General features: G+C 47.1%; 1 protein-coding gene across 4 annotated transcripts in view; it reads left to right on the forward strand.

Moving 5' to 3' along the window:
* Window positions 1-795: 795 nt before the first annotated feature.
* Window positions 796-24853, forward strand: part of grin1a (glutamate receptor, ionotropic, N-methyl D-aspartate 1a) — a gene marked incomplete at its 5' end in the record, with an annotated part of 38904 nt that continues 14846 nt past the window's right edge. For 3 of the 4 annotated variants that reach the window (XM_084482676.1, XM_084482678.1, XM_084482679.1), the window contains 14 exons: window positions 796-1044; window positions 6133-6267; window positions 8472-8648; window positions 11737-11799; window positions 12883-12980; window positions 14412-14533; window positions 16680-16854; window positions 17487-17631; window positions 18102-18188; window positions 19649-19784; window positions 20691-20818; window positions 21771-21935; window positions 23191-23309; window positions 24019-24131. In XM_084482676.1, coding sequence (XP_084338802.1) covers window positions 796-1044; window positions 6133-6267; window positions 8472-8648; window positions 11737-11799; window positions 12883-12980; window positions 14412-14533; window positions 16680-16854; window positions 17487-17631; window positions 18102-18188; window positions 19649-19784; window positions 20691-20818; window positions 21771-21935; window positions 23191-23309; window positions 24019-24131 — 1912 coding nt within the window. Of the gene's footprint in view, window positions 1045-6132; window positions 6268-8471; window positions 8649-11736; window positions 11800-12882; window positions 12981-14411; window positions 14534-16679; window positions 16855-17486; window positions 17632-18101; window positions 18189-19648; window positions 19797-20690; window positions 20819-21770; window positions 21936-23190; window positions 23310-24018; window positions 24132-24853 lie in introns of all 4 variants that reach the window. The other variant, XM_084482677.1, reaches the window with a different exon arrangement.

The raw sequence follows: 24853 nt of genomic DNA on the forward strand, positions 1-24853 counted from the left end.
CCTGTTCTAATATTCCTATGCCTATATGCAGCCGGATTAATTTTGAATGGGAACCTTGGCGTTGGTCTACGCATCAATTGATTACGTTTTACCTTCGGCATCCCATTGAGAACCACATCACCGTCGAGTACCACATTCTAAGCAAGAGGCCATTCATGTTTTTACCATGTGCAGCAGCAGCAGCAGCACCGTTGAATGCCTCTTGCAGCTGTCCGATCACTCCAGCAGAACGCACTAAAGCAAAAAAAAAAAAAAAACCAACCCTGTATAACGTACGAGCGTGAACGGCGCAGGCGCGCGCTCGCTGCGGCGCGCGAGCACAGCTGTCAGCACCAAGGACAGACGCTGCGCCGCGAGCGTCGCATCAGTGTAATCACTTCACCGAGGAGCGGAGCGCGCAGCCCACGGAGGTCTGAGACAGCGATACAAACCACACACTCACACTGGACACACGACCGGCGAACTGCTTCAATATCCTCCAAGTCAACGCCGCGGACTAGCCTTAGTTATTTACGCTCTGAATGAGACGATGAAGCTAGTTTTTTAACGAGTTTTATCGCCATATATGCGGCAGTTGGCGTCCACTGGTAACGTGAATTCCTCCGCATTGCCCGTTAAGATTTATAGCGCCAATTCCAGCAGGCGCGTGACTCACGCCGTGCGGTTACAGGGCGGGTGAACCCCGTGATTCCCACCACGAGCCGGTGCTGGTCCAGCCGACCCGCCAACCGGGAGAAGAGCGAGCGGGGAACGCCGTGTTTATTGGGCTGTTGTTGGTCGGTGGCGCGAGGGGCAATGCGTGTGTTTCTGCTGGCGGTGCTCCTCTCGTGCTCCTGCGCGCGGGCCGGCTGCGAGCCGAAGATAGTGAACATCGGGGCCGTCCTGAGCCAGAAGAGGTACGAGCAGGTCTTCAAAGATGCCGTGACCCAGGCCAACCTGATCTACGGCCGGGACAAATTCAAGCTCACCGCCATCTCCGTAACGCACAAGCCCAACGCCATCCAGATGGCCCTCTCCGTCTGCGAAGATCTCATCTCCAGCCAGGTACTTTTTGGTTGATCACCTTCCACACGCATCATGTTCCAGGCCTGTCCTGTCCCTACCGTTTACCATTTACCACAGTAGGGTCGGGTGTCCATTTCACGGGATTTACCGGCTAAACTCCCCCACCCCCACCTCCACCTCCACCTCCACCTCCAACCATGCGGCGATTCAGAACCAGATGTTTTAGACGGCTTTGGTCAACGGGGTGCCATGATTAATTATGGCTTAATTTCCCCCGTTAAACTCGGTTCAATGGACAAGCGGCACCCGGCGAGCAATAGGTTGCTTTAGGACAATATTGGACGACCATGTCATTTGTCTGTTGACAGACAGCAGGGTCACCAGTGATGAATGGTAATCAATCACTGTCTGGCGTCTATGGTCATCTATCTGGTTTATTATCCGGTCACTCAAAGCCATTGAGCTGGTGCATTCCATTCCCTTATTTTTAAAACCCAACTGACTAAATATATTTACTCTTTAAAATGCTTACAACACACACACACACACACACACACACACACACACACACACACACACACACACACACACACACACACACACACACACACACACACACATACATACACACACACACACACACACACACACATACCAGTCTGATGAAAAGGTAGTGTTTGTGTGTGTGTGTGTGTGTGTGTGTGTATGTAATGTGTGTGCTTGTGTACACACCTCCTTTTAATCATATAAATATTCGTTATTGCAATTCCTATTCAGAATGCCGAATCCAGGTTCAGCACTTTCTTAATCCTGCCGACGGTTTCAGGACAGGACAGCCATATGGGTACAGGAGAGCAATGCCCATGTGATGTTTGCACCTGTCTCCAGAAATAGGCTTACATCTGAGGTCAAAACCGTGTCCATGAGCTACTTATCCACTGGGCTGAAACGGACACACACGCGGGGCGGGTGTGGGAGATGAACCCAGCGTCATTCATAATGTTCCGCATAGCCAGGCTGTTCTACTTTCTGCTGTGTGTGTGTGTGTACACACACAGATGCTGCATTGAAAATCCGGTCCCAAGCAAGGCTGGCCTCATTAAACTGAACCCACAACATCAACACATGGCATGTCCCCACTTTGTTGCCCCACTTTGTTTTGGTCCGATGGTGTTTGCCTTGAGTCTCATGGTTCTCTCATGATGAATTTCTCTCCATTGCTGTAGAGACAAACGCATGAGAACCGTGAGACTCCATTCGAACGCCCTTTAATAAAATCAAAGTGGGGCAAGCAAGAATCGCCGATTGCCCCCCTGTGAACAAACACCAACGAAGAAGATGTGTGAAATGGCGACACACTGGTGGTAACATCTTTAAGGGTGTTAAAGTGTTTTGTTAAGTGGTAGAGCAGGACTTTAACCCATCAGCAAAGGGTTAGGGGGAATTGAACCGTGCTATGGAACGCATGCACTCACCGTGTTTTAATGTCTTAATAACATGCATAAAGCATCCACTGTGTAGACACGTCGGAGCTCAGAAGATGGGCAGGTTGCACATCCACTATAGGTATTTATCCATTATGTATGTATACAACATTATGTCCGACACGCCTTGGCCTCTTCCTCTCATGTGCCGTCATGTGTTATAAAAGAAAATCCATAATGGCTTTTAACGAGGTTACAACGCTCACACAGACGCTCTCTCTTTCTATGGCTTTATCTTTTGTTTATTCTCCGTCGGTCTCTATCGGTCGGTCTCTCTCGATGTCTCTCGCGCTTTTTGTTTCTCTATCTGTCTATTTATTGTGTTGCTGCCTCTTTTTTTTCTCCCATTCTACCTTTTCTTTGTCTCTCTCTCTCTCTCTCCTTTGGCTCTATATCTCTTTGTCCCTCGCCCTGTTTCTTTTTGTATCGGTCTACTTTCAATCCATCCCTGCTTCCTTTCTTCTTAATTCTCTCTTATCTTTCTATTTCTCTCTGTCTATCTCAACCTCTTTCTGCTTGTTTTCTGTCTTCCCTGTTTATTCCTTGTTCTCTCTACATCATTCTCTCTCTTTCTCTTTCTCTCTCGTTCTCTCTCTCTCTCTCTCTCTCTCTCTCTCTCTCTCTCTCTCTCTCTCTCACCCTCACTTTCCCCCCCCCCCCAACATGCATCATACACGCCGGCAGCAATTGCACTCAACACATGCATGTACTCACACATTAGCTGTTGTTATTCAACGTGCTCCACGCTACGCTGCTTACATGGACACCTACGTTAGCTCCACTTCTAGGCGTAATCCATGTCACTAATAGAGCCCGCAAGCATTATTACGCACTGCAGCACAACAGAGCTTATCGTATGCTTGTTAAATGCATTCACATGCAACTCTCGAGATTACAACTGACAATGGTTGTATACTCTTCATGCTGGTTCTCTTGTTTATGTTAACAAATGGTCTGTGTTCAATTATCCATATGGCCCATACTATACATTGAGTCATGGTGTTTAGGAGCAGGTCTGGGGTAAGGTTATCTTGCTCAAGGATGCATACTGGTTAGGCGTCATGCAGAAATTGATGGTTTGATCCCAGTACCTTTGGGCTTGGAACTAGTCAAACACCCTGTCCCAAAGCCACTATCAATCACCTGTCTCCTATAACATAGTCAACACGCCACAACATGCCTTCATGCATAGTGGGCTTTAGTGGGTTACTTTCAACTGCCGTTTGTTCCAGGACGTTTTTAAAAATAGAACATCCTAAAACAAGATGGTGACAGGATCTCCGGTGGGATAGAACCCAGTAGCTTTTCGAAATGGTAGTCGAACAAACCACAGCCACAACTCCATCTCCTGACGAGGCCTGGGCGATATGGCTGAAAGACATATCACGATAGAACCCGATCATATTGATCGATATCGATAACTATTGATCATTTTAATGACCTAAAAATACTGTGAATTACCATGCTCGATTGAAACACTTCTGTTTAACACTTAATATGACTTCCACTGTTCTTCATTGATAAATACTCCAATGTCGATATACAACAATGAAAAACACTCAAATATTGTAAATAAGTATGGAACCGTGTTTGTGTAACAAACCCAGCTGCTAGATTCGGTGGTCCAGTCTCTTATCGATATATATAGAACATGTTACTCCTGACTCAATACAGTTTGTATAAAATCCCCATAACAACAACGACAGCTAGGGTCACCTTCATATTTGGCTTGGTGTTTGAACCCAGCGTGGTTGTCAGGAAATCCCCATAGCCACTACTCAGCTACTCTGCCCACGTTACCGTCCCAACGGTTTAACGGTGGCGGACGGGCCGGGGCGCGGTGCTCTGCTGACGGAGGATGCCCCCGGTCGGGCAGATGGTGGAGGAGCGATGCCTGGAAGCCACGGTCGCTTGGACGAGGATCTCCGTTCAAGACCCAGCCATACTGAGAGCTGCTGCTCCCTGTCAACCAACCACCCCCAGAAGCCCCGCCGCCGTGCCAGCACTTTGGCCCTGGTTCCAGGGCAGGCCGCGGAGGCACACTTCTCCAGGCACATTCTGAATTCTGAAAAGGAATCGGTGCCGTCTTGCTGTTGAGTCTGGGTGAAAGGGGTCTTGCTGCTTTTTCTCATGCCGACTGCAGAGCCAAGCTGATTTGTGTGGAAATCAGACCGGAGAAGAAATGGAGTCCAGCTGGAGTGGAGAGAAAATGTCCACCTTTTATGGCCGTGATGTCTTCTTGATCTTCTTTTGTATTGGGTATCCATGTTTGAAATCTAATCTAACAGCTGAATTAAATGTGACACAAAATGAACATGGCATATTATAAGATGGGTTAGCAGAGGAAAAGGTCATGATTAAGCAATGACTATATGCTGACAGTGATGCATTGCAGACTGCTGTGCTTGCACTCTGTTGTCTATCTGTCTATATGCACAGTGTCTATACAGTGTCTGTATACAACATCTATTTATATATATATATCATCTCTTCTCATGCCCAGGGCGTGATCTCATTAGACAGTTACTGTTGTGACATTTTGACAGCGGACTCAGCAGATGAGCTGACGTCTGTGCCATCAACAGTCAAGCAGACAACCAGCAGAAGCACAAAGTAAATAGGAATAGATTTTCCATGGTGGCTTACAGTGAATTCAGATATGTGCCATTAGGGAACAGGTAGGGGCTGGGCATCTTGTTCATGGATGCCTGCAGGTAAAAACGTTTTTGGGGATGAAAATCATTTGTTTTGTGCAGAACGATTTTCTCGTTCTGATTCCAAATGCGACTCTGCACTCTGTCCAGTTGTTTTTAGAAACTACGTTGTGCAGCACTTGGAATTTTCTCAATGAACGAATGTACATGTACACATACAGGTTAGATTGCAATCATTGGGGATCGAACCCAGTCACTTATTGTGGGGTAGTGGAACCCCCCGAGGTCTGGCAAGGCGAGTGTGCATCACCCCTCAAAAACAAGGCCATTCATACTGCTTTAAAGAGGAAGACGTCTTGTTGAAAACTTTTGTCCACATTCAATTAAAGACAATAAAAAACTCAAACAAAGAAGGAATCACCTCCGACTGGCAGTTGAAAGAAACCCAACCTAGCCGACTAGCACACAGACTAGCTGTCTTTCTGTGGGACCCTAGTAAATGTATATATACAGTATATATACTATATTAGTAAACTGTAAACAGTGATATGTTGGAACGTCCTCCCGGACAGCCTCAGGCGTCCCCTGACTCTCGCCTCTTTTAAACGAGACAAACTTGATACGATACGATACAACTTTATTAATCCCCCGTAGGAGAAATTCGTTAAACTCTAGACGCTTTATTCAGTGATACTTTCATTTAGCCATCTGGCATTCCCTGTTGTCTGCATTTTATTGTTGTATTGTTTTAATGCAACCGCCAGAGCACCTTGAGGTGATCCCTGACAATGAAAACTGCGACATAAATCAAATGTATTGTTATTTATTATTATGCTTCTGGCCCACAACCCCTTTACCACTCACCCGTCTTACCTTGTAATCTATTGTTGCTTTCAAGCTGTTTGCGCAGCGTTTTGAGTTGGTAAACGCTCTATCAATAAACAGGTTTCTATCGTTGATACTGACCGCCTCCTTTCTGTCCCTGGCAGGTCTACGCCATCCTGGTGAGCCACCCGCCCCAGTCCAACGACCACCTGACGCCCACCCCCGTCTCCTACACCGCCGGCTTCTACCGCATCCCCGTGGTCGGCCTCACCACTCGCATGTCCATCTACTCTGACAAGGTGAGCGGGCGGGAGACATAGAGGCATACTGTGTAGAGAGAGAGAGAGAGAGAGAGAGAGAGAGAGAGAATCACCACACATGTCCATCTAATCTGACAAGGTGAGCGGTCGGGAGACATAGAGGCATACTGTAGAGAAAGAGAGAGAGAGAGAATCACCACACATATGTCCATCTACTCTGACAAGGTGAGTGGTCGAGAGACATAGAGGCATACTGTAGAGAAAGAGAGTGAGAGAGAGAATCACCACACATCTCCATCTACTCTGACAAGGTGAGCGGTCGAGAGACATAGAGGCATACTATAGAGAGAGAGAGTGAGAGTGAGCGAGTGAGAGAGAGAGAGAGAGAATCACCACACATATCTCCATCTAATCTGACAAGGTGAGTGGTCGAGAGACATAGAGGCATACTGTAGAGAGAGAGAGAGAATCACCACACATGTCCATCTACTCTGACAAGGTGAGTGGTCGAGAGACATAGAGGCATACTGTAGAGTGAGAGAGAGAGAGAGAGAGCCTCACCACACATCTCCATCTACTCTGACAAGGTGAGCGGTCGAGAGACATAGAGACAGAGTGGACTACTCAGAGAGGGATGTACAGAGGGTAGAATATTGAGCGAGAGAGATATGGAGAGAAGTAGTAGTAGGATAAAGGACCCTGGGGAGAGTTTGAAAAGCTTCTAAGATTCATCATACCATCACTTTTCATCATGACAGGCCTGATTAAATGGCTTTCCAACTGAAACATTGATAGCGATCATAAATTATAACTGAGACCCCCCCTAATATACTGTATTTATTGCAAACAGGGCATGAGTGGCTGTTTGGCGTTGGGTGAATGAACATTTACACAACCCTTAAAAATTATAAAATGTAAGCCACTAAAGAAATCAAAATATCTCTTATGGAACTAAACTCTTATTTTTTTTCCCCATGGACTAAAGCCATACAGACAAACCATCTGTACAACCAGAATTTTCTGTTCCAGGAATATTCTTAGCGCATAACAAACATACAGCACATGAGATTTTCCTTCTGGATCAGCTATCTTCATACATATCTATATCTCTATCATATCTCTATATGCAAATAACTGTTCTACGTACTATTTTCAGCAACTACCATGGTTTTGTTCTTAGATGAGAAGCATTTATTAAGACAATATGTTTAGGTTTGACAAAAGCCCAGCTGCATCTCCTTTGATAGTCAACCCACCCACATGCCCATTTATATCTATATATACCTCTGATAAGGTGCTCGGAGTGACGTCACAAGGGGGCGGGGCCAGCGTTGACGCCAGAGAACATTTTCAAACTCCCACCGTCTTAACCACGAGCTGATGCACCTGGGCTTAATCCCCTGTCACGCCCGTCCGAAAAGGATGGAAAGGATCATGGCTTCATTGGATGCTAATGTAGGGAGCCAAAGCCTGATGTATAGTGTGTGAAATCCAGCACACTGTATGACAACTATTTACTCATTTATCCAAGGCGATTTTAGAAACATGTCCTGAAGGAGCAGGTAGGCATAAGGGGATCTTGTTCAAGGATACCTACAGGTACACTGTGGACACAGGGATTCAAACCCCATAATGTTTTGCCGAGGAGACAAACGCTAGAATATCATTCTTTCCGAAAATCATTATTTACCATTTAGTGAAACCAAACGTTTTAATCCAAAGCGTCGGTCATTAACGGGCGGGTCTGGGTCAGGTCATGGGGAAGCTGTCCCATAACCTTTTCAAATCGAAGACGTCCCCAGAAAATCATTATTTACCTTGTTAGCGGAATCTTTTATCCAAGGCCACTTGCAGAGAGGTCATTAAGGAAAATCTTCCTCTAGGACGCTTACATATGGACTCCTGACATTGGGGATCAAACCCAACTATCCTCCCCACCCCTCCACTATTGACCTCCACCTCCTCCTCCTTCTCCTCCTCCACCTCCTCCTCCTCCTCCTCCTCCTCCTCCTCCTCTTCTATTCTAGATTCCCCTTTACTCCTAAGAAATGTAAACTCGGGACATTTAAAAGAGTTTAACAGTCAAAGACTCATCTTTTTAGACAATGTTGGTTCTGCTTTGCAGAGGTTCACATTCCTTGGTGCTTATCGAACCCCTGCTACGGTTGTAAAGCACTCTGTGACCTCCTGTCTGCGAGAGGCATCAAGGTCAAAGTGTCCCTCCCCTTACTCCCTGACTCCAGAGCATCCACCTGTCCTTCCTGCGGACGGTGCCCCCCTACTCCCACCAGGCGCACGTGTGGTTCGACATGATGCGTGAGTTTCGCTGGAACCACATCATCCTCATCGTCAGCGACGACCATGAGGGCCGTGCCGCCCAGAAGAGACTGGAGACCCTCCTGGAGGAGAGGGAGACCAAGGTGAGGGTCCGGCAAAGGGGGGGGGGGTGGGGGTATGGCGAGGGTCTGAGCGTGCGTTGTGCGAGGACGCCTAAAACCTGTACGTTTTCCTTTGACAACGGCGGCGCTCTGTGTCTGTAACTGTTTTCCTTTTGCGTTCTGTGGCCACATCTCTTTCTCACCATTGTGTATACATTTGCTAACATTTCCCTAAAGACATCGACAGCGTCTAATGTGGTGTAATTCAAACAAGTCAGAGTTTGTACGTTGATTTCTACTCATCCTCACGTTGCTTTTTGCCATAGTCCAAATTATCCCGTGTCTTATCCACGATGGGAGCCAAATAGCGGAACTTTAACGTGGGGTTCTGCAAACCGGCACAGACCATTAGAAACGATGAAGTACCATTGGAGTGCAACTCTAGGTTAGGCTGCAAGACATTGGTAATCAAACCCAGTACGTTCCATCTGGGAGATGAACACACTTTGCCACTCGCAACTATGCCCACAAGTAAGCTGTGGCCACTTGGGTTCGAAACCCAGTACCTTTCATAGCCTGCAGTCAAAACCCCACTACCGCAGAGGGAGCAGGTGCTGTGTGTGTGTGTGTGTTTGCGGTTGTGCAGAGTTCATACTTAACGGATGGATGGATGGCTTTATTGTAGAGACAAAAAGCCCCGCACTCTCATGTCTGAAGCCATCTGGCTCGTTAGGCGAAGATGCAAGAAGATGCGATGCACGTGTTATGCTTTTAAAAGACCTTTTTAAAACACCATAGAAAGATGGAGGATGGTTTTTTGGCTCTGGGCTGTGTATGTGGGTCAGTGGAGAGCTATACGCTATATTGAGCCTCAACAGATGACGATGATTATGATGATGATGATGATGATGGTGGTGATGATGATGATGATGATGATGATGATGATGATGGTGATGATGATGCGCTCTTGCTTTGGGGTTGGGAGGAAGAGGGAGGAAGATATAATTAATAGCACAGAGTGTATCATGGGATGTGGATCTTGGCCGCTTGGCGGCTACGTGCCTTTGGTCCCTCTCCCTTATGGGGCTTGTTGGTGTAATTGTGTTTCAGAGTGGAATGAGTTCTGATCCGGAGCAGTAATTAAATCAGAAGCCCAGTTGAATTATTTAAAGTGGAACACGCTCCAGGATCCAGGGGGGCGGTGGCGGTGGCGGCAGCGGGGCCCCCGGGTCGTCGGCCCCCGCTCGTGAATTCATCAGTGCCTCCATCGCTCGCCCCCTCCCCCCCCCCCCCCCCTCCTCCTAACAGGCTTTTAAGGACAGCCAGATGTTTGGTCTTTGCTCTTAATGACGGCAGTATGTTCCCCGTCCGAGTGTGTATGTCACTGCCGTTGTATTACACGGTTTGTGGGCTCGGTAATTGGCCGACTTGGAAATTGGTGCGTAGGTTTATGGATTCCATGACGCCACGATGCATAGGTTAATGGACTCTGGCGGGCGGGTGCACCTGCGATACGCCACATACAAATGCTTTGGAGTTGCGTTGGCTGCTGTTGCTGCTGTTGTGTTGTGGTGATCTGTGTTTGTTTGTGCGTTCGGTGGTTTACTGCATGGTGCCAGTGTTACGTTCCCATGGAGGGAAGATGAAGGACTGTGTCTATGGAGACTTGTGGTGTTTTTAGTTTTAACCTTAAGGTTAGTTCAACATCCTCAGTTACAAAATTGCATCACGTTGCTACACGATTGTCAGTGAGCAGGTTTGAGTACGCACGACGTACAATATACAGGAACACTGAATCTGATAATACAGGTTTTGAGTTACTGTTACTATGGAAACATTTCCCCCGAGGAACATGTTTTAAAATGCAGATTTAGGAATTATTTAGTTAAAGATGAATTTTGCAATCTTTAATCTAGCTGGTAGGTTCATTGTTCAATTTAAGACGTAGAATTCTCCGGTGCTTCTTCAAACAGGTTTTCTTGAGCAAGTTAGGAAGCAAGAGAAACGATTGGTCACCCAAAGCTGTTTTTAATGCTAAACCCCGAAACCTCCCTTTTGTGGCACTCTGCTGCCAATTAGACCAAAGGGATAAAAAAAAACATGTATTTTTAGTGTTGAAAATAAATCTTGCTAAAATATGATTATCCTTTTCACTCCCATGGCAACCAAATGCTGCAGTTACTTACAACGCTCTCTTCCAAGGTCTTTAACTAGAGGCAATGATGTCCTATTGAACGACACAACCAAGCAGAGGCTCTGCCAGCATTGACAGACATTCAGGGCTGTAATATTTGAAGCCAGTTCACATTGTCAGGGTAATGACTCACAAGTGTTGTGTTTAACGGAATACAGAAATACTTAAAATACACAATGCGGCAAATATCATGACCTGATTATAGACGGCCCCTGGGTCAGACATCTTCCAGGACAGTTTTTTTTTTTAAGGCCACACTTTTAGGTGCGATAGTATTTTCACTAAATCTTTAACTAAGTCTTTGCAAGAAGTATGATGCACTGTATGTGGAATCAATGTCGGTGTAGGGGGACTGAGAGAGAGAGAGAGAGAGAGAGAGAGAGAGAGCGAGAGAGAGAGCGCGCTGTGGTGTGTTCAGTCGAGGGTGTAGGAACAGGAGAAGTCTGTGAACCAAAAGGACTCTTTGTCTTCTACTGTAAAATGGCTGCCTGTCTAACATGTAGAATTCCCTTGTGTGCTCCAGCAGAACGTTCCGGAAAAACAAACAAAAGTACAAAATGGTGGCGGTTAACAAGGGGCGAAACAATTTTGTTTGATGTTTCTGGATGGAGGTGTGAAAAGAAAACGATGGACTCGTTTCCGAGATATATTCCCCGGCTAGGTGTGTGCTGTGCTACATCTGTTTAAACTAATGTTGTGACGTTTACAGCTGAAGGACCCTTTTTTACGCTAGACAAAGATGTCGGTTAGTCGGCGTGGAAACCATCGCCGCCGCCCCCGTCTCTGGTTGCTCTTTGCGAACCCCACGTCTAAAGGCCCGCGATTTGAAGCAGAAAAGTGGGAGATGTGTTGGAATGCTTTACTGCCCTTCCATTTTCAACTGTTTATAATATTTTTCTGTGTCTGCATATTTTCTCTGTGCACATTACTCATCAGAATAAAAAAAGGAACTATGAAAACCTCGACCAACTGTCCTATGACAACAAGCGAGGACCCAAGGTATATTTGCATGGTCAATGCACGCCGCCCTCAACTCTCCAAACGTAGCAACTAGAAAAAAGATAAATAATCTTTCCAGCCACCAGCCGAACCCAGAATTGCCCCCCCCCCCACCCTTTCTCTCTCTCTTGGTAGCACGTGATTTCTGATTTTGATTTTCTTTTACTTTTGAGACATTTCCCTATGATTTCACCGAAGAATGACCTTTTTCTTGCCATGAGGAATAAAAAGTTGAAAAAAAAAATGAAAAAAAATACTAAAAACGTGTAAACAGCAGCCGCCCCACCCTCCCCCTCTTTCCCCCCCCCCCCTTTTCCCCGTCCCGCTTTTATCATTTTTCATTTTCCAGGAAATGCATGTACACACACACACACACACACACACAAACAAACGCACACACACACCGACAACAACGCCCGTTCCTTGCTGAGGAGCCGATGGTGTGGAACAACAAGGCTGCTACTTCCTGTTTGATGTGTAGCGCTTCCTCCCGACACACACACACACACACACACACACACACACGCACACGCACACACAAACACACACTTTTCGACTAAAGTTTTGTTTTTTTTCGGGGGAGGGAAAAAAGTAACCCCCTCACCAGCCACCCCCGCTCTCCTCTCCCTCTCCCCCGACCCTTCACCTGTTTTTAGTTCCCGGTTGCATTGACCTTCGCCCTAACATGCACGTGTACCCCCCCGGAGCCTTGACAAATCCTCAGTTTGCATGCCACAACAAAAAAAAAAATGCTAGATGATTTTTTTCCCTTCCAAGCTTTTTTTATTTTTATTTTTTTAGTTCCGTTCAGCCGATTCCCCCCGGATCGCATTTCTATTTTAAAAACTTTTTTTCTTATATATATCTATTTTTTTTTTTCTAACTACTACCACTAGGTAGTACTCTATCTCCGTTTTTTTTTTTTTTAATTTTTAATTTTTTTGTTCTGAAAAAAAAAACCAAAAAAACCAAACACCACCGACCGGGCGTGGCAGCGGGCAGGTAAACCCACCGAGGTGAGCACGGTGTCCGCCTTACGGGGGAAAAGTAGCTGGCTTGACCTTTCTTGTGCCTCGATCGCAGGCAGAGAAAGTCCTCCAGTTCAGCCAGGAGACTAACTTAACGGCGCTGCTGCTGGAAGCCAAGGAGCTGGAGGCCCGCGTCATCATCCTCTCCGCCAGGTGACCACACCCCCCCACGCCCCCCCCCCCCCCCCCCCTCCCCCTCCGCCATTTACAGCCTCACTCTCCTTCTCCGAGTATTTAAGAATTTATTTTATGACTATATGAATTCGGAATGAGATCTATCTTGTGTTTATTCTGTAAAGCACTTTGAATTGCCTTTGCTTGCCTAAAAGGGCGCTCTATGAATAAAGTATGATTTCATTTGATGAGGGCAGAACATAACCGCCATTTCAGAAGTGCCCTTTTTGACGTGACGCGTGGGAGTGTGGTCCAGCTGATGTACGGTGGATAGATCCGCCTGGCACTGGGAACAGGTCCACTGGGTGGGCTGGGAGGTCTGATCTGTCTATCGTCAGTCCTGGGACCGGACCCGCCCACTTGTGATGTCACTAGAGGATAGATATTGAAATAGTTTATGATGGTTAATCGTTACAATGGTAAAAAAAAAAATATGGTATCCACGAAGAAACCTCGTCCAGAAGATCGTCGGTTTGTACACACTCACCGTCTTCATTCAGAACATCCACCACTTTAAGACTTGAGGACACTCCCGTTATCCTTCAGAAGCTGATTCAATTAACGAACACAGATCAAAGTTGGGTTGACAACAAGGTCCCGCGATGATTAAAGATGACAACAACAGCTAACGAGCGTAGAACTGACACACTGGCAGTTGGAACGGATGCAACACGTACGTCTCCCCCGGTGCAAGCGTTGTCATCTCTTCAAAAACATTTTTTAATCCTTACATTTTGAGGATACAAGGAGTTCAAAGAGTTCACACAATTGAAGTCTCCTTGATCAGTGTATTAGTCAAAATGCAGAAAAAAAACCCGTCAATAATCCTATGAAAATCTCATCAAAAACTGTTATTTGCCATCGGGCAGTCGGCCTCCAAATGGCCTCATTTGAGAGATTCATATTCATCCCCCTGAGCGCCCAGAAGCTCGTTAACCACCCAGGGACCCTGAGACCCTCTCAAATGATTGGCTGATTCAAAGGCCAGCTGCCAATGGTCAGAGACCGCCTGCCGCCCACGGGCGCTGACCCTGATTCGTCTGGTCCACCAGCCTACTTATCAGGGACATCCACTGGCGTTCGCACGCCGCTCCAGACTCACTATTTCTCCATCGTTTTGTCTTTCCATGTACATTCAGGGCATTTAGCAGACGGTTAATACACACACTCACACACACACACACACGACGGCGGAGTCAACCACGCAAGGCGACAGCCAACCTCGTCAGGAGCAATTAGGGGTGAGGTGTCTCCCTCAGAGACACCTCGACACTCTAGCTAGGACGCGCCCCCCTAACCCGATATCAGCCCGACGTCACAAACACTCTCAACAATGCTAACCACTGTTTGTTTTTTTCATGTTCCCCCCCCCCCGACCCCCCCACGCACGATGCTGCGTGTGTCCCCCAGCGAGGAGGACGCGGCGGCGGTCTACAAGGCTGCGCGTCTCCTTAACATGACGGGCTCCGGCTACGTGTGGCTGGTGGGCGAACGCGAGATGTCGGGTAAAGCCCTGAGCGAGGCGCCAGACGGTATGTTCCTACCCCCCGGCCCCCTCGTGGGGGGGGTGGTGGGGGGTGGTGGTGGTGGAAAATAACGTAGTGAACAACGTAAACTGAACTTAACGTTACCGGATTTTCAGTTGGTGCTGAACGCACGACTGCCGAGTGGGATGAGTGCCCCTCCCCCGCCCCCCCCCCCCCTCCCCCCCGCGGGGGAAATGGTTAGCTGCCGTCCTTTAGCGGGCTGGCTACTTAAGTGCTTGTTGTGTGTTAAGCGTTTAAACGTTTAAGCATTGTTTGTGTTTAAAGGTTTAAATGGGTCTTTTTTTTTTTTGGTATATCCTGGATGAATGTGTTTGGATTTCATCTATAATTCAATTTCATCCTTTTTTTATTTCCAATTCTTTACCCGTCTCACGCGAAGTGACTCTCACATACAGACACACACACACACACACACACACACATGCACATGCACATACACTTACACCCACATTCACATACAAACACACCCTTAGAGACACATACAAGCATACACACTCATGCATACAAGCACACAGAGACACAAACACACACACACACACACACACACACACACACACACACATACAAGCCCTTACACACACATACACTCACACACACACACAGTGAGGGCTGCCAGTGCTGAGTGCATTGTGCCACTCTGCTATATTAATAGCCCGGTTCTCATGCATTATGAAGGGAGTTAAGACCCCCCTCTTCCCTCCCTGAGGTATATCTGAGTTAGAATGGTAAGCTACAACTTAATTATCAACCCCCTCGTCCCTCCGGTGTCCACAGAGTCTGCACCCATGCCTGTCTCACGATGATGATGTCACTTTTATTTACTCACAACTGTCAAGTGTCTCTAACCCCACCTCACCTCCACCCATGGCACTAAAAAACACACACTCCTTAATGAAGGTCTTCATCCAGTGCTGTACCGTTCTGCCTCTGCTGTCATGCAGTCCCCTGAACTGTCCTGTACGCAATATTTTTTTTTCTCTGTAGGATAAGTCTGGGATTCTCGCCTCCAACCTGATTGGTTGGAATGGCTCTCCTCCGATTGGCTATGGTTAGGGTTAGGGTTAGGGTTTGGGTAAGGTTCAACCCTAACGAAACCCTAACCACTACCCTAACCCTAACCCTAAACCCAACCCTAACCCTAACCATAAACCCCCCTGCAAACAGCTAGGACCAATCGAAACACGATCTAAAGGAGAGCCCTTCTAACCAATCACAGGCGAGATCCCAGACTTGGAAAACATCCTATGGAAAACAATATTGCGTCCTGTACAGCCCTGTAACGTCCTGTAACGTCCTGTCTCGTCCTGTCTCGTCCTGTCTCGTCCTGTCTCGTCCTGTCTTGTCCTGCCCACCCTGTCAGGAGCCTGCGATAAACGGACCTCATTGCAATCAGAAAACTTAGCTGAAGTTGGATTACTCTGTGTCGTCGTGGCTTTACATATTCCCTAACGCGTCGTGTGCTGTCCCAGTAGTCCAGGCAGGGCAGTGTGTTTGCACACTGCACCTGTGACCCCAACCACCCCCTTGTTACCCCCTCCCTCCCCCCCCCCTCCCCCGCTGCTGTGTAAAAAAAAACACACAACGCATTAAAAATGCATCGCTTGTGCTCATCCCTCATCATCCTCCCCTGCCCTGCTCCGCTCCGTTGGGCGGAAATTAATAAATAAAATCCAACTTCAAGGGACGCTCTGCTCATGCTTGGGTAAAAGGTCGCCATAGCAACATCAAGACATGATGCCCTTTGCCGTCTTGCGCACGTCGCACTCACCTCAAAACCACGCCAGCAGGTCAAAGGTCAGCCCACAGCCCCCCCCCCCCCCCCCTCCCCCACCCGCCGCCCCCTTTAAGCTAAGAGGCTGGCTCCCATGATTGATGTGCGACCTTTTCCCACGGATGTCCTGTCCAGAGGCCCCTATAAGTTTTCATTTTTGGGTTTGATGTGCATTGCAAACAGGGATCCAATTGGTGGTGTCTTGTCTACGCCGCACGGTGGTGATTTCGTTTTTTTTTCTTCTTCTTTGGTAATTTTTCCGGGGTGGGTGGGTGGGTGGTGGCTCGGTGGGGGCGGGCGGGCGGGCGGGATGGGTGGGGGTGTGTGTGTGTGTGGGGGGGGGGCGGCGGGAAACAACAGGTCTCATCGGCCTCCAGCTCATCAACGGGAAGAACGAGTCGGCGCACATCAGCGACGCGGTGGCGGTGGTGGCCCAGTCCATCCAGGAGCTGTTTGAGAAGGAGAACATCACGGAGCCCCCTAGAGGCTGCGTGGGGAACACCAACATCTGGAAGACGGGGCCTCTCTTCAAACGGTACCGTGGCTTCTTGTTTTAAGGGTGTTTTGTTAACGGACAATTTTTTTTATTTTATTTTTATTTTTTATTTTCTTTATTTAACCTTTATTTATCCAGGTGAGTCCCATTGAGACCTTTTCAAGCCTCTTTTTCAAGGGAGCCCTGACATACAGACATAAATGTATTGCACAAAAAAACATGATGAAGCATAGAAACTGATCACGTAGTCGTTACACAAAAATACGACGAAACATAGAATCAGAGCACGTAGACATTGCACAGAAAAGACAGGTTCAACAAAACATACTTAACACTGGGAAGATTAACATGTTGGTTTATAACCAAACCAACATCTTCCTGGGAGATGCATGGGAGATTGAATGTATGAATGATGTTTTTTTTTGTTCTTTGTACTTTATGAATCTAGGGTATTTTGTAAGAGTGATAAAAAAAATTTGAAATTCTAAATCTGCCCGGAGATGAGACATTTGAGACATTTCTCTTTATTCTCTTTATTCTCTTTATTCTCTTTATTTCGTAATTTATTTCTTGCATAAAAAACACCTCCACACACATCACCCCGGGTATGTCCCTTGTCCTACCTGTCTCTGTTTGCCTCGAATGATGCTTTGCGTTTCCCACGACGACAGAGTACTGATGTCATCCAAGTACCCAGAAGGCCTCACAGGAAGAGTGGAGTTCAACGACGACGGCGACAGGAAATACGCTCACTACAGCATCCTGAACTACCAGAACCGCCGTCTCATTCAAGTCGGCATCTACAACGGAACGCAGGTCAGCCCACAGACCGCAGAATACAACAAGCATCATATGTAGGAGAATATTTTCTCCTACATATGATGCTGAATTTAGGAAACTCACTATCAATACCGGATATGGCATTTGCTACACTGGCTATTCTAAAATATGGATTGCATAAGTTTCAAGTCAAACGTACAGACTTACCATTCAAAGGTACTTTTTGTGTAGTATCTATGAATAGGCTCAATGACTGATAATATTTTTATTTATAATTATAAATACTGAATACTGAAGATATGCTACATAGACACAAGTCAAAATATCATTCGAATCACTGAAACAATTGGAACAATTGGAAACCTGCCACTCTATGCCCCGGCTAATGAGTGTAGTAAACCATTAGAATCTGCACCGTCAGCTTTTTATATGACGAGTCAGCACTTTGACTGTGATGAGCTGTCTCCTCCTCCTCCTCCTCCTCCTCCTCCTCCTCTTGCTGGCAGGTGGTGATGAACAACCAGAGAAAGATCATCTGGCCTGGCGGAGAGACAGAGAAACCCAGAGGCTTCCAGATGTCCACTCGTCTAAAGGTATAGAGGGGGTCCGCCCCTCTCAGTGGGGCGCTTTGGGCTCCACGGACTCCTTGGGGACCGGGTCGATTGATCCTCAACCTCCTTCATGGTTTGATTTTCAACCGTTGCTCACAGGGGGGGGCAGGAGACGAGTAAAGACGTCTGGGTGGTTCATCTTCCACCTAATGCCACATTTTTGTCCGTTAACTTGACATTCAGTGGGAGCGACTTCCAGGTGAGGCTGAGAGACCAGGGGGCGGGCGGGCCTGGGACAAACACTGAAGATTAGATTAGACATATCACTCAGTCTGGCACATATGGCAGCGTTTGTCTGAAGGGCCCGTCTTTTTTTGGCACGCGATTTCTCTCCCCCGGCGATGTCCCCCCGCCACACCCTTGTTTGTTTTGCTTTATCTATTTTTGCCGTCTTTTTCTGCTGATGTGCTGTTTCCTGAGGGCACTCGGCCCACAGGGGGGGATGGGTTCAGACATGTGACTCGGCCCGGTGTCAAACAACGGCGCAAGATCTACCTGTTTCATGAGCCGTCAGACAGAACAAAAGAAATAGAAATTATAACGATAGTGCGATTTGTTGTGTCGTCGGCCCAAAGGCACCGTTGTTGGCCCAGCGGGGAACGCCGGCGGTCCGCCAGATGGACCAGTCCAGCTCTGGCTGAGATCAATCAGTCGATGTTGGTGGGAACACAAAACTTTCAGGATCGCAGTGGGAATCTCGCTGTTTGAGTCCACGTTCAGAATGGTAATATTTGTTTACGCCAACAAAAACAGGAGTAATGAAACGGCACATCTGCTGATGTGCCGTTTCATGAGACATGTGAAACAAAGGCACAGATCTAACCTGTTCTATGCGTCGTCGGACCAAAAAAAAAACGAAATTATAGTCAATCAGTCGATGTTGGTGTGAACACAAAACTTTCAGGATCGCAGTAAGGAATCTCGCTGTTTGAGTCCACGTTCAGAATGGTAATATTTGATTACTCCAAGAAAAACGCGGGCCTACAAGTACAAGAGGGCTGACTAGACATGGGAATCATCAGGGGTGATGAGTGAGAAACGTAATCACCTTTGAGGCGGAGGAGCTAGCAGCCAACGCGGGGAGGGGGGGGGGGGGCGTTGGGTGGTGGGGCTAGAGGGGCTGAGCTGGAGCCAGGGGTGACAACGTCTGATAAATAATTCATGAATCAGGGCAACGGATCAAAGACTTGGTTTCACTTTCACTTCCCCTGCACACCATCCCTTCCACCCTGGACTGAATGTGTGTGCCGTTATACCGTGTCTTAAGTATATTCAGCGTCGATCAATGCGAGAGAAAAAAAAGCAAAGAGAGCTCACACACACACATATATATCTATATATATAACACCCACGCAGATGAACCCGTGAACCAGCGCTGTCTGTCCCTCTCTCTCTCTCTCCCCCCCCCCCCCGTCGCCTCCCTCCTCCCCCCCCCCCCCCAGATTGTAACCATCCATCAGGAGCCCTTTGTCTACGTGAAGCCCACCAGTCTGGACGGCACGTGTAAGGAGGAGATGACGTTAAACGGGGTGTTAATTAAAAAGGTGATCTGCACTGGGCCCAATGAAACCATCCCAGGTAACACAACAGGGACGTTTATGATGTCATCCGTGCTTTTACTGCAACCACCGCCAAAACAACCATCAACCAGGAGATGCATGCATATATATGCTGTAGGTATCTATATATGTATGCACGGGGACATATACCGTGTATGTGTGTGTGCGCGCGTGCGTGCGTGTGTGTGTGCGCGCGTGCGCGTGTGTGTGTGTGTGTGTGTGTGTGTGTGTGTGTAAATGCCAATGATCATTGACATGCATCAATGCCGATGTTTATTGGCATTGTGGGTGTGGTTGTGGTGTGGTGTGGTGTGGGGGGAGGTGGGGGCATTCATGCAAGTTGTGTGTGGGGGTTGTGTGTTTTTGTGTGTGGGGGTGAGGGGGCAAGGGTGGAGGGTGGTGGGTGGTTGTGGGGTCTCATGCAAGTTGGTGGGTGGGTGGGGAGTGGGCGTGTGTGTGTCGGGGCGTAACAAGCTTGGGGGGGGCCATGTGTGTAACATTGTTTGTGCGTGTGTGATGTTGTGTGTTGTTGTTGTGTGTTGTCATTGGGTGGCGGGATGGGGGGGGTGCGTTGTGGGCGTCGATGCAAGGTGTGTGTTCCATGTGTGCGACATGCGTGTGTGTGTCCGTCCGTGTGTGTCCGTGTGTGTCCGTGCGTGTGTGTGTGTGTGTGTGTGTTTCCAGTCATGTGACATCGTGTCTCCATGCGTCGTCGCTCTGTGTCGTGTTTCCGTGGAGTTTGCCCGCCCGGCCGCCTGGTCATGAAGTGCCTCCGCTCTCTCTCTCTCTCTCTCTCTCTCTCCCCTCCACCACCCCCCCACCCCCACCCACCCCCAAAAAATCTCCACACACACAAAAATGCCATCCTCGATTCCCTTGGGGTGATTGTAACTTGTGTCCCTGCCTCGGTTTTTCCCGGTTACAGGACGCCCAATCGTACCGCAATGTTGTTACGGGTTCTGTGTGGATCTGCTGATCAAGCTGGCCATGACCATGAACTTCACCTACGAAGTTCACCTGGTGGCGGACGGGAAGTTTGGAACGCAAGAGCGGGTCGGTTTGGTTTCTTTCAGTGTTGTCACGTCATGGAATGTTTTTTTTGTGTAGAGGATCACATGATGACGCATGACGTTACTTGAGATAAGAGTTATCTTAAGAAGGCTGTCCTGCCTTAAGATAAGATATAACTTCAGTAAGCTCGCGACAGATGCATGATGTAGCACTTGCGACACTGGCTAATTTGCAAGCCCCTTAAGTAATAAATATTGCATTTATAATTGCTCTATTATTAATATTAGTGTTATGAATTGTATTTATTATTAAAGGGGTACATATTATTTGAATCTGCCTTGAATGCTGCCTTTTTTTTTTGTTACTAACTTTCTAACTAAATCGGCCAATAAGCCGGTGTAGAGACAAGATCCCTTGGTGCCCATTGGTCCTGCTACTAGGGCATTTCCTGCTGGAGAAGGGTGATGTTGATGAGTAGTTTGCCTCTGTTAAACACTGTCCACACATAGATTTATTATTTAAAAAAAAATATGCATGGGAAATATTGCCACAGGTGCTCCATCTCAGACCACAACTCCGGCTGTCATCAGCTCTACGCTGATGACACACATCTGAATAGATGATCTGGACAAATCATATATTACAGATGCGTTAGAACTGGTTTCACTTTCACTTTCACTTTCACTCCGCACTCTCACTTCAGCCTAGAGTTTCAGTTTTCTACTAATAATACTTATATTTATCTGCATAATGTGTTCGTATATGTTTAAGTATTTAGATCACAAGTTGAAATATATAAGTATATTGTTCATAAATGACAACCTTATCAAAGTGTACTTGAAGTAAAACCTCCACCAGCTACACCGCGTTTACCATTTTATCGTCGAGTTGCGTTAATTCCCAACCGCACACTACTTTCCCAATAATCAAAGTTTGAGCTGGGCCTGACGAGAGCGTTGAGTTGAGTGTGTTGTCACGCCATGCTCCCCCCCAGGTGAATAACAGCAACAAGAAGGAGTGGAACGGCATGATGGGGGAGCTGCTGGGGGGGCTGGCAGACATGATCGTGGCCCCGCTCACCATCAACAACGAAAGGGCCCAGTACATTGAGTTCTCAAAGCCCTTCAAGTACCAGGGCCTGACCATCCTTGTTAAAAAGGTGAGTGTGCGTGTGTGTGTACGTGTGTGTACGTGTGTGTGTGTGTGTGTGTGTGTGTGTGTGTGTGTGTGTGTAGACCTGGTACCTCTCTATAGACAGTTGAGAGGAACGCCTCTAACCCGCACACATCTTGGAGCAAGACGCGTTTAGAGAAGATGAGATGTCATTTTGTCAGGTGGGAAATTAAAAAACAACCAAAAAATACAATATATCTATATTTTCATCTTTATATAATAATAGAAGTATACATTACAGACAATATATCTATATTTTCATCTTTATATAATAATAGAAGTATACATTACAGACAATATATCTATATTTTCATCTTTATCTAATAAAAGTAGTAAACATTTTGTATGTAAATCGAACCATTGAACCAATGACAGTTGAGGCTAAAATGATTAACAGTTTGATCGACTTTATTGAACCTATACATGAGCGACACTTAAGTGTCTAAAGTGACTAGATGGCCGGCCCCTACCTGCCCCTTAATGACCTGACTCTGAATCTGTTGCCAGAAGCTTTGGATAGAAGCGTCCGCTCAATGATAAAATATAGAAAACAATAGATGAAGTGAGACCACGGTCATTGCTTTGTATTCTCCAGCAGTGTGGGGCCGGCTATCAGTATGCAGTGGGTGTCATGGATACCAACAAATGGGGTCAATTGGCCAACTCACATGGGTCTGGTTTATTGGATTTTACAAAAATAGCCCTTGGCCTTCTGCCAACTGTTGACAGTACATAGACGCAAAGGTCACGACCTCCAGCTGGGAACGCAAGCCAAAAACAAAACACAAAGCTGGAGAGATTTCGGCTTCTTTGATTCACATGGTTTGCATATTTCAACACCAGGCTTCATTGTTACCAGCGACCTCCAAACCTGATCTATGGTGACATCCCACGTGGATGTAGACAGCCCCATGTGTGATGTCAGAAAATCAATTTTAAAAGGGTTTATTAGGGCCAATCGACCATCATGCTTGTCTATTTTGTTAAATAATATACATTTTCGAATATAAAATCTGACCAATGGTGAATACAAGTACAACTTTTCCATGGATTTCAGAAACAGAGTTGGCTGCTGCAGACAGTGATTTTGGAGCGGTACTCTCTGATATTACAAAGCAGAGCCGAGTGTGACTGTTACATAAAGTAACATGAAGTAAATGTACTTGTACTCCCCCCCCATATGTACCTATACAATAATCCCTCACCGATAAGGAGTAACAGTCTTGGGTGTTTGTTTGCAGGAAATACCACGCAGTACGCTGGACTCGTTCATGCAGCCGTTCCAGAGCACACTGTGGCTACTGGTGGGTCTGTCGGTGCATGTGGTGGCGGTGATGCTTTACCTACTAGACCGGTTCAGGTACAAGGGGACCCACCTGTGTTTGTCTGTGTGTGTGTGTGTGTGTGTGTGTGTGTGTGTCTCTGAAAGGAGTGTGTGTGTGTGTGTGTGTGTGTGTGTGTGTGTGTGTGTGTGTGTGTGTGTGTGTGTGTGTGCGTGCGTGTTTGTGTGTATGTATGTCTGAAGGGAGCCTGTGTGTTTGTGTGTGAGGGGAGAGTGTGTGTGTGTGTGTGTGTGTGTGTGTGTGTGTGTATGTGTGAGTGAGGGGAGGGTGTGTGTGTGTGTGTGTGTGTGCGTGCGCGCGTGTGTGTATAAGTGTGTATGTATGTGACGGGAAAGTGTGTGTATATCTGAGAGGGTGTGAATGCTACGAGTGTCTGAGTTGATTCGAATAAGTCTGTGTCTATAGCGTGTAGTGTTTATTCATAAATCTATACATAAGCGCTGCTGATCACTGGCCAGATCTTCTCTCCGTCTGGACAAGAGAAAACCCAGCAGAGGTGAAGATCGCTGTCCAACCATCTCACCGCCATCGTTTGTCCACGGGATTCAGCTCCCCTCCTTGCTTTGCATGCTCCTCCCATCTCCTCCCATCTCCTCCCACCTCCCCTCCCTGCCCCGGGGGGGTTTGCTGCCTGGGTTTTCCCCCTCTCCGATTGGTCCTGAGATGGCTCACGTTGTTTCTCTGCTGTACCCTCCCGGTCTGCTCTCTCTCTCTCTCCCCCCCCAGCCCGTTTGGAAGGTTTAAAGTCAATAGTGAAGAGGAAGAAGAGGATGCCCTCACCTTATCGTCTGCCATGTGGTTCTCCTGGGGAGTGTTGCTGAATTCTGGAATAGGAGAAGGTAGAGCAACCTCGGTTTGTTCAAGCAGTAAGCCGCGAGAGGCCGTGGTATACAGGGATTTAAAGGTCCCCTGACATGCCACCAGGTGTGGTGTGATTAGCCGTTAGTTCGCAATCTCAAAAGGGTTTTGCTGTCCTTTAATTTTGTGCAATCCCACTAGGAAGTCTTTGGTAACCATTGGAGTTCAAATGGACTTCACGTTGTGACCACCAACGGCCCTAAGCTGTTCTTAAAGGTCCCGTGACGTGCCACCAGGTGTGGTGTGATTGGCCGTTACAAGCCGTTTTGGAAATCTTCCCCTAATGACATCACAAGTGGGCGTGTCCACCTAGACCTTTAAGAACAGCTTAGGGCCGTTGGTGGTCACAACGTGAAGTCCATTTGAACTCCAATGGTTACCAAAGACTTCCTAGTGGGATTGCACAAAATGAAAGCACTGCAAAACCCTTTTGAGATCGACAACGTTGAGACTGGCTGTGCATTTATACAAAAAATGTATTGTTGCAGTCACAGTTTGTGTGTTTATGCAATGTATTAACAACCAATCAGGATCGAGGGCCGGCGCTATCTGTTTTATATGATATACTAGTTATATATATTAATTGTGTTGTGTACTCAGACTTCAGTGGAGACATTTCATTTATGGACTCATGTGTCTGGGTTTTAAAATAATGACCAACCACAGAGAGACATCAAGTGTTGTATATGAGGACACATCAGTC

The sequence above is a fragment of the Micromesistius poutassou genome, assembly GCF_964030765.1.
Source record: "Micromesistius poutassou genome assembly, chromosome: 18".
Lineage (NCBI taxonomy): Eukaryota > Metazoa > Chordata > Actinopteri > Gadiformes > Gadidae > Micromesistius > Micromesistius poutassou.